The following is a 9,432-nucleotide window of genomic DNA, read 5'->3' as shown; positions in this document are numbered from 1 at the left end:
TATACGCTCAAAGAGAATGTGATTGATAGTTTCCCCTGCGCTAAACAACACCTTTGGAAAGTTATATTCACTTCTATACATCGATTTTGGAATCTCTCAATAGTAAGATTAGTTTTTGAAATGGCTCGCCAAATGAATTGCTGAATATTTTGGTACATATATATGGTCCACAGAAGTTTTTTGAGTGTTAGATTGCCAGAAGGTGTCTTAAATTAAATAAATCATTTATACAATGTTTGCTACTTAATTATTTTAAATTAAAAATTTAAATACGAAAATATATATTAATATTTATTAATAGACCTTAAGAATGTAAATTATGTATACAAACATATATTATTATACACTATTATGTGAAACAAAAGAACAATATTGTTACAAATTTATCAATATAAAAATGGACAATTCACTTAAATAATTTTTTTTTAAAGTTTTTGTCACAAAAATAGTTTTCAAATACGAAAATAACCAAAATAGCTCTTTTTATTTTGAAATTTTTAATATTTTTTATTATTTTTAAAAATTTGAAACTCTTTCCTCAAAATCACACTTTATAACTCTAAACTCTAAATTTAGATTAGTTAAACCAAATGTATAAATGTTATTTTGCCCTTTAATAAAAGTTTTTTTAGTCATTTTTCTTTAAATGCTATTTTTATGAAAATAAACTAAAAATGATTATCATAGAGAATTTCTCTATAAAATATCAAACTGTAAATAATATGTTTAATCATTTTATCTTATAACAAAAAAACTCAGAAGTTTCTCTTTTTCTTCTATGCCATTAAGTAGGGACTTTGCAGGCCCATAACTCGGCCTAACCCACATAAAAAGCTCACAAGTTTCTTTTGTCTTCTTCTTCTTCTTCTTCTACGCTCAGCCCTCTTCTTGTCGTTCTAGAAATTCGATTATCTCATTTTAGGTTCTGAGATCATCAACACAGTGAATCGAGGTTAAGAGATATGGTGAAGGTGCGAATGAACACGGCCGACGTGGCCGCGGAGGTCAAGTGCTTGAAGCGGTTGATCGGCATGAGATGCTCCAACGTCTATGATATATCTCCCAAGGTACAAATCTCTACGCTACGCACTCCTTGTAATCCGATTTGATTTGATACACTCTTTGTTTGTTTGATTGATTGCAGACGTATATGTTCAAGCTCTTGAATAGTAGCGGCATCACTGAATCTGGTGAGAGCGAGAAGGTCTTACTCTTGATGGAAAGTGGTGTTCGTTTGCATACCACTGCGTATGTCAGGTATACAGCAGTACGCATCTATTCAATCTGATGGTACTTTTCCGATTCTTTTTAGCACTAGTGAAGATTTGATTTTCTTGTAGGGATAAGAGCAATACTCCTTCTGGGTTTACTTTGAAGTTAAGAAAGCATATTCGGACTAGGAGGCTTGAGGATGTGCGGCAGCTTGGTTATGACAGGGTAATGGAAGTTGAACTTTAGTTTGATTGATTCCATTCTGTTTTCGTTAAAAGATGCTTTTTGCTATTGGTTCCAGATCATTGTCTTCCAGTTTGGGCTGGGTGCGAATGCACACTATGTTATATTGGAGCTGTATGCTCAAGGAAACATAATCCTCACGGATTCCGAGTATATGATTATGACTCTCCTCCGCTCACATAGGTTCGTTTTTCTTTTCCTTCCATTAAAACCTTCTGCCTTGAATGTGGCCTTTGTAGTGAATTGCTTATTCCAATTCTTGTAGAGATGACAATAAGGGTTTTGCTATCATGTCTCGCCACCGTTATCCTATAGAGATATGTAGACTCTTTGAGAGGACCACAGCTTCGAAGCTGCAGGAATCGCTTACTGCTTTCTCGCCAAAGGATCATGAAGCAAAAGATAATGAGCCAAAGGAGCAGAATGGTGGCAAGAAGGGTGGCAAGTCGAATGAAGCTAAACAATTTACCTTGAAGAATATTCTTGGTGATGCTTTGGGGTACGGGCCACAGCTCTCTGAGCACATAATTCTGGATGCTGGTCTAGTTCCAAGTACCAAACTTTCAGAAGAGAAGAAGTTAGATGATAATGAGATTCAGCTATTGGTTCAAGCTGTCATCGTATTTGAAGATTGGCTTGAAGATATCATATATGGTCAAAAAGTTCCAGAAGGTTATATTCTAATGCAGAAACAGTTGTTGGTGAATGACACGTCTTCTCAGGGCGGTGTTACGAAGGTCAATATTTAACTCTTGTCTTCTATTTTTTTCTTTTCTTAAAGGGCAATAAAATATATATTTGATTTTCTTTTGCCTGGTTGTCTGCAGATGTATGATGAGTTCTGTCCAATCTTATTAAACCAATTCAAATCAAGAGTGTATGAAAAGTTTGAAACTTTTGATGCGGCTTTAGACGAGTTCTACAGCAAAATTGAGAGCCAAAGATCTGAATTCCAACAAAAGGCAAAAGAAGATTCTGCCAGTCAGAAACTCAATAAGATTCGCCAGGATCAGGTTTGTGGTATTCCCATCTCCGTATACCCCCTGTACAACTTCTCTCCATTGTAAATGTAAGTGCAATGTTTCTGTAATCATGTTGTAGGAAAACCGTGTTCAAATTCTGAAGAAAGAAGTCGACCGTTGTGTTAATATGGCTGAATTGATTGAGTACAACTTAGAAGATGTAGATGCTGCCATATTAGCTGTTCGTGTAGCGCTTGCAAAGGGTATGGGCTGGGACGATCTAGCTCGTATGGTCAAGGAGGAAAAAAAACTAGGAAATCCGGTTGCTGGAGTAATTGACAAACTTAACCTGGAGAAGAATTGCATGACATTGTTGTTGTGTAACAATCTCGATGAAATGGATGATGATGAGAAGACGCTCCCTGTGGAAAAGGTGTTGATATCGCCCTACATTGAATAAGATAAGCTCATCTTCTTTCTTGTTCTGACATATGGGGCATGATTTGTGGTTTCCGTAGGTGGAGGTTGACCTATCACTTTCTGCGCACGGTAATGCCAGGCGCTGGTATGAAATGAAGAAGAAGCAAGAAACCAAGCAGGAGAAGACTGTTTCTGCTCATGAAAAGGCTTTTAAAGCAGCCGAGAAAAAGACACGCCACCAGCTTTCTCAGGTAATCTTTCATCTTCATCGCCGTTGTTCTTGCTCGCAGTCAACTAATCATTTGCATTCTTCTATCTAATAGGAGAAAGTGGTTGCAACTATTTCACACATGAGAAAGATTCACTGGTTTGAGAAATTCAATTGGTTCATTAGCAGTGAGAACTACTTGGTCATCAGTGGTCGTGATGCTCAGCAAAATGAGATGATAGTTAAACGTTACATGTCAAAAGGAGACCTGTAAGTTTTCATGTATAGAGTTCTTTTCTTAGTTTTTGTGTTGGTATTATATTTTCAACTGTTATCATGAGTTTCTTTTCACCATGCTTTTTTAGGTATGTGCATGCAGAGCTTCATGGAGCATCTAGTACTGTGATAAAGAATCATAAACCTGAACAAAGTGTACCGCCTCTCACTTTAAACCAAGCTGGATGTTTTACGGTAAGCGGTTTTATCCACAACTTAAGTTGGGTTGAATTGTATGACTATGATGTGGAATGCGTTAAGGACAGACCTTTAAATGTAATTCGTTGATGCAGGTATGTCATAGTCAGGCCTGGGATTCCAAGATTGTCACTAGTGCATGGTGGGTTTATCCTCATCAGGTCAGTAAAACAGCTCCTACTGGAGAATACCTCACAGTTGGAAGTTTCATGATACGAGGTAAGAAAAACTTCCTTCCCCCACACCCACTTATAATGGGTTTTGGACTGTTGTTTCGTTTGGACGAGAGTTCCTTGGGAGCTCATTTGAATGAAAGAAGGGTAAGAGGTGAAGAAGAAGGAATGAATGATGTTGGCATGGAAACGCATGCTCCTGATGAGCATTCAGATGCTGAGTCAGAGAACGAAGCAGAGAATGAAGAGGTTTCTGCAGCAGGAGAAAAGAATTTACAGGAATCAAATACAGCATTGAGCCAAGATGCTTCTTCTTTGGACATGAATTCATCTGGAATTGATGGAGAAAACGTTGCAGCAGCTACGTCACAGCTTGAAGATCTTCTTGATAGAACCCTTGGTCTTGGTACTGCAACGGTGGCAGGCAAGAACCATACAATAGAGACATCAAGGGATGAATCGCAAGAGCAGGAGAAGAAATCAGTAGTGAGAGATAAGCCTTACATATCAAAAGCTCAAAGAAGAAAGCTTAAGATGGGCGAAAGCGGTAACACAGCCGCTGATGATAACACTGGCCAAGAAAAGCCGGAGCGGAAGGAAAAAAGTGTTTCTAGCGGTAACAAAGCCGCAGATGGTAACACTGAGAAAGAAAAGCAGCAAAGCAAGGCAAAAAATGCTTCTTCAAGGCAAGCCAACAAGACCATACCTGAGAACAAGCCAGCTGGGGAAAAAGTTAGCCGTGGGCAAAGGGGTAAACTTAAGAAAATGAAGGAGAAATATGCTGATCAAGACGAAGAAGAAAGAAAAATTCGAATGGCGTTGTTGGCAGTAAGTACTTTCTGAATAACTCAGTTGCATTCTCCGTTTTCTTTCTTTCAAATGACCATGAAATTTGGGGAAAAATTTAATACTCTTCCATGTGCAGTCTTCTGGAAAGCCACAGAAGAATGATGCCGAGGCACAGAGTACGAAGCCCACAGTCACTAAAGAGAAGAAACCTTCAGAAGGTAAATTTATACGACCTGCTGAAATTGTTTCTTCACATACATATTTTCATTAGAGTCGCCATGCATATGATACTGATGGTTGTTGTGTGCAGAGACAGAAGATGCTGTGAAAATATGTTATAGGTGTAAGAAGGTTGGACATCTTGCTAGGGACTGCCATGGGAAAGAAATGGACAAAGTGGTAATGGAAGAAGATGATATTCATGAGCTTGGGGAGGAAGAGAAAGAAAAACTGATTGATGTCGATTACCTAACTGGTAACCCATTACCAACTGACGTTCTCTTATATGCGGTCCCTGTGTGCGGCCCCTACAACGCGCTCCAGTCATATAAATACAGAGTCAAAGCGATCCCAGGGAGCATGAAGAAAGGAAAGGGTAATAAACACTTTTTCCCTATTATCTTAACCTTAACGTAGAGGTTTTGGATTATTTTATCTGATGATTGTTTATGTGTTTGGGCAGCTGCAAAAACCGCAATGAATCTGTTCACACATATGTCGGAAGCGAGTGTCAGGGAGAAAGAGCTGATGAAGGCTTGTACGGATCCGGAGCTGATGGCTGCTCTTGTAGGGAATGTGAAGATCACAGCAGCGGGGTTGACGCAATTGAAGCAGAAACAGAAGAAGGGCAAGAAAAGCGGGAAACACCATGGCTAGGTTTTATTTTTTCTTTTGTTATCTTTCAAGGAATGATTAGTTGCGTTTTGTGTTCACTGGAGAACTTTTGTTGTTGAAGGTTTATTATAAATTGTTATTCCGAAAATAAGAATATTCGTCCTATCCAAGATTTGCTGGTGGAATTTTTTGCATTGGTTCACACTTCACACACTTAAAAAGGCGTTCAATCCGATAAACTCGAATTAACTAAAACCAACCTAAACTAAAAACCGAACTGAAAAAAAATGGTCTTGATTTAGTAATACCAAATAAATTGAATAAGTGTTACTTTTAAAAAATTGCATTTAGGAATTTAGGTTTGGTTTTAGATAAATTTGTTTTGGTTTATTTAGTTATAAAGAAATTTTAACCGGATTAAACCGAAATTAATGTGATATGTGTTCGGTTCAATTTAATCGAGTTGGATTTTAATTTTGTTCTATTTCGGTTAAATATATAGTTATAAATCATAAACAAATCATCATCTAATAAAAACTAATTAATTTATGTATACTTAAACTTAAAAATAAATATCACAACAAAAAATGTAAAACAAGTAATTCAATAATTCTAAATAATTTATCTTCAAACCTACTAGTTAGTAACTAGCAAGTTAGCTTTTCGATTTTGATGATAGTGTACAAGAATCATGTTCATTTATTTTGTTATTAGTTGTGTGTTTTTATAAGTAAAATGTATAAAATCATATTAGAATGTGTAAGCTAGATGGTAAACTATCTTAATATTATATAATTAGTTAATTTAGCTAAATAAACACTTTGGTTTTTGGTTTAAAACGAACCAAACCAAACTGTTTGGTTTGATAGAAACTTCAACATAATGGTTGGGACAATACTTTGGTTTCGATCGGTTCAGTTAGTTATGTTTGGCTAGTTTCGGTTTGGTTCAGTTGGTTCTGTTTGGCTTAGGTTTTTTTGCCAATCCTAACGGTAGTATATAGACATGTATTGGTATCTAAAACGATCAAATCAAAAATATCTATATTAAAATATATTATTATATATAATTGATAATATATATATATATACATATTCATTTATTGATATGATCTTAATATTTAAAATTTTGAATTTACTAATTTGTTATTTTGTTTTAAGTTAAAATTTGTTTCTATATTTATTTTCATAAAATAAAATAAAATATATCATTTTTGCTGAAATTTAGTTAATTGATCGGTTCAATTGGTTTTGTTTGGCATGTTTCGGTTTGCTTCAGTTGGTTCTGTTTGGCTTAGTTCTGTTTGGCTCAGACTTTTTTGCTAATCCTAATGGTAATATATAGACATGTATTGGTATCTAAACCGATCAAACCGAAAATATCTATAGTAAAATATATTATTATATATAATTGATAATATATATATACATATTTATTTATTGATATGATCTTAATATTTAAAAACTTGATTTTACTAACTTGTTATTTTGTTTTAAGTTAAAATTTGTTTCTATATTTATTTCATAAAGTTAAATAAAATATAACATTTGTGCTGAAATTTAGTTAATTAATTACATTATAGTATTACTAACGTTTTCTTGTTTCTATTTTATGAAATTGTATTAATGTTTATAAGATACAATACTGGAAATATGTTTTAATAAATCTGATTTTTATTCATATAAACTCAAATTCAAAAAAATACAATAAAAGATAAATATAGTTATGGTTTTTATCGAATACACCAAAAATGGAAAGTACATAAACCGATCCAAACTAAAGTATATATGATTTTAGTATGATAGTTACTTTTTATAAACCAAAATACTAACAAAATTGAATAAAATGAAACTAAGCCGAACCAAATATCTCAACATTAAAAAGGTAAAAAGTAGAATAATAAAATAATTTTAAATGAGAATTTATAAAACTATGAAATTCTTTAAAGGGGTGTTATTCAGTTATGGATTTTAAAAGAGTTTAAATTCAATCATAATCTCTTGTTATTTAATTAATGATTTTAAATTATGTTATTAGTTCTTGTATTTATAAATCATGCATCATAAATTTTAAAACCAATTTGATTTTGAAATTCTTTGCATATGGACTCATATGAAATGAAGTCCTGCATATTTTTATGAGTAAATTATTTAAGACTAAATCCAAAATAAATTGTGAAAATTTTAGAATTCACACTCATAAATTCATTTTAGATGACATCAATTGTTAAATCTTAGATAATAAAATCTTAATAATAAAAATTAAAATCAGTAATTGACCCCTAATACATTTGTAAATATTAAAATTTTATTTCAGTAATTATATTATATTTTTAGAAAAAAATAGATTATCTAAAATCTAGTTTTAAAAATATTCAGAAAAATGAAAGTTGAAAAATTCTCAAGGCATTTAGGAAATATTCTCCGAAGATTCTCCGAAGAAATCACTTTTTTTTGCATATTGTTTGGGTGTTTCCGATACAAATCCATAAATAGGCATCAATCTCAAAATAAAGAGAATTCTACGGCAACGATTCCTATTTTGCTGCTTTGTTAAAAAACCTTTTGTCCTCATTTTTTGTTTTCCTTTGTAGAAACAAGTCAGGAAAATTCAATTTGATCAAAACCTTTTCTCTTCCTCTTTCTTCTTCATAAGAAAACTAATTGCATTAGTCTCTCTAACAATCGCCCGAAGAAGGAAGAGGCTAGGGCATCCATTTTTTTTTTCTATATATATTAATATTTAATTTTACAAGAAACCTTAAAAAGATCAGTGGGCGGCAAAAATGTCAATCGGAGGGAGGAGTAAAGTGAAGTTCATGTGCAGTTTCGGCGGCAAAATCCTCCCTCGACCCTCCGACGGCCTTCTCAAATACGTCGGCGGCGAAACTCGCGTCATCGCCGTCTCTCAAGACATCACCTTCGTCGGTAAAATATAATTAACTCTTGCATTATCACCAAATCGAATATTTAATCTTCTTGTTCCGTCTTACCAGAACTCACCAAGAAGCTCACGGAGATGACAGAGAGCGACATGGTGCTCAAATACCAAATCATCCCAGAAGATCTCGACGCGTTGGTCTCGGTAAAGTCGGACGAAGATCTGAAACACATGATGGACGAATACAAGCGTCACCAGGAGACTCCGAAGCTCAGAACCTTCTTGTTTCCAGCGGTTCAATTAGGTTCTCCTATCGAGCCACAGACGATAGAGCAGCGCTACATCGAAGCCATCAACGGCATTCTTCGCAAGAGCGCTCCAATAAAAACACGGCCTTCTTTCACCCTCTCTGCTTCCTCCTCTCCCAAATCTGAATCGTCACCAGATGGGTACGGTAACGGTAACGAGCAGCCTGAGATGGGTAGCTACCAGTTGAGCCGGCTTTACCCGATGCATAGAGTACGGAGCAGTCCTAACATCTCACAGCAGCCGCATAACTATCACCACCACAGTGCTTACTTTCAGCCACCTAATTACTTGACTTGTAGGCTGCGCCCACCACCACCACCACCTCCGCCGTTAGATTTCCCTAGAGGCGCAGGCTGGGGGGATCCACAGGGTGGGGGTAACGGAAAGTACGGGTGCAATGAGGAACGTAGGTTCTGGGGGAGAGCAAGCAGTGTTCCTCATAGTCCTAGGAACCATGGATTTCGTCTCTGATATTTCTGCTTAACATTTGCAACCATCTGTGTATATATATGGTCTTTTGTTTTGTTGTTTTACAGTTTCGACATCTGTAGTGTTCTTCTCTGCGCCTGCAATATGGCTGCAGACGAAGTTTACCAAAGGCTCCAAGAGATTCGGTTCTATTGTAGATGTTTTGTAAAGCTGAAAAGAATTACTTATTTGTTTAAGGACAATGTTTGACTCTTACCATTTGTTTGCTGCCCAAAATCACATTATGCTTCATTTAGCTAAGCTTGGTTCTTACAATTGCGCCCCAATATCATTACCCATGTTAGTGTGATCCCTCACTGGACTCCACACTCTTCTAGGTTTGGCTCTGATACCACTTGTAACGCCACGACCGCCCACGCCTAATAAGTCTCCCATGACCGCTCACTCGGCCCATCGGTCCCATTTTGTGCAACAGCCGGCCCTTTAACTTCGGAAAAAT

The 9,432-nt window shown here is 35.6% G+C and overlaps 2 protein-coding genes across 2 annotated transcripts; both read left to right on the top strand.

Annotated features, from left to right (window-relative positions):
• Positions 1-831: 831 nt before the first annotated feature.
• On the top strand, positions 832-5,468 carry LOC106320477 (nuclear export mediator factor Nemf). Its single transcript, XM_013758849.1, has 14 exons — positions 832-1,067; positions 1,145-1,257; positions 1,341-1,437; positions 1,514-1,638; positions 1,721-2,192; positions 2,283-2,468; positions 2,557-2,850; positions 2,936-3,088; positions 3,161-3,315; positions 3,411-3,516; positions 3,615-4,520; positions 4,618-4,699; positions 4,792-5,076; positions 5,164-5,468. The coding sequence occupies exons 1-14, from the start codon at positions 963-965 to the stop codon at positions 5,355-5,357; spliced, it is 3,273 nt and encodes a 1,090-aa protein (XP_013614303.1). The 5' UTR covers positions 832-962; the 3' UTR covers positions 5,358-5,468.
• Positions 5,469-7,853: 2,385 nt separating this feature from the next.
• LOC106320476 lies at positions 7,854-9,174 on the top strand. The gene is made up of 2 exons (XM_013758848.1): positions 7,854-8,242; positions 8,311-9,174. Exons 1-2 carry the CDS (start codon positions 8,101-8,103, stop codon positions 8,973-8,975), a joined length of 807 nt encoding a protein of 268 aa, XP_013614302.1. The 5' UTR covers positions 7,854-8,100; the 3' UTR covers positions 8,976-9,174.
• Positions 9,175-9,432: the final 258 nt, after the last annotated feature.

This window comes from Brassica oleracea, unplaced genomic scaffold (genome assembly GCF_000695525.1).
Source record: "Brassica oleracea var. oleracea cultivar TO1000 unplaced genomic scaffold, BOL UnpScaffold00935, whole genome shotgun sequence".
Classification (NCBI taxonomy): domain Eukaryota; kingdom Viridiplantae; phylum Streptophyta; class Magnoliopsida; order Brassicales; family Brassicaceae; genus Brassica; species Brassica oleracea.
This window is presented reverse-complemented; position numbering and strand designations above follow the sequence as displayed.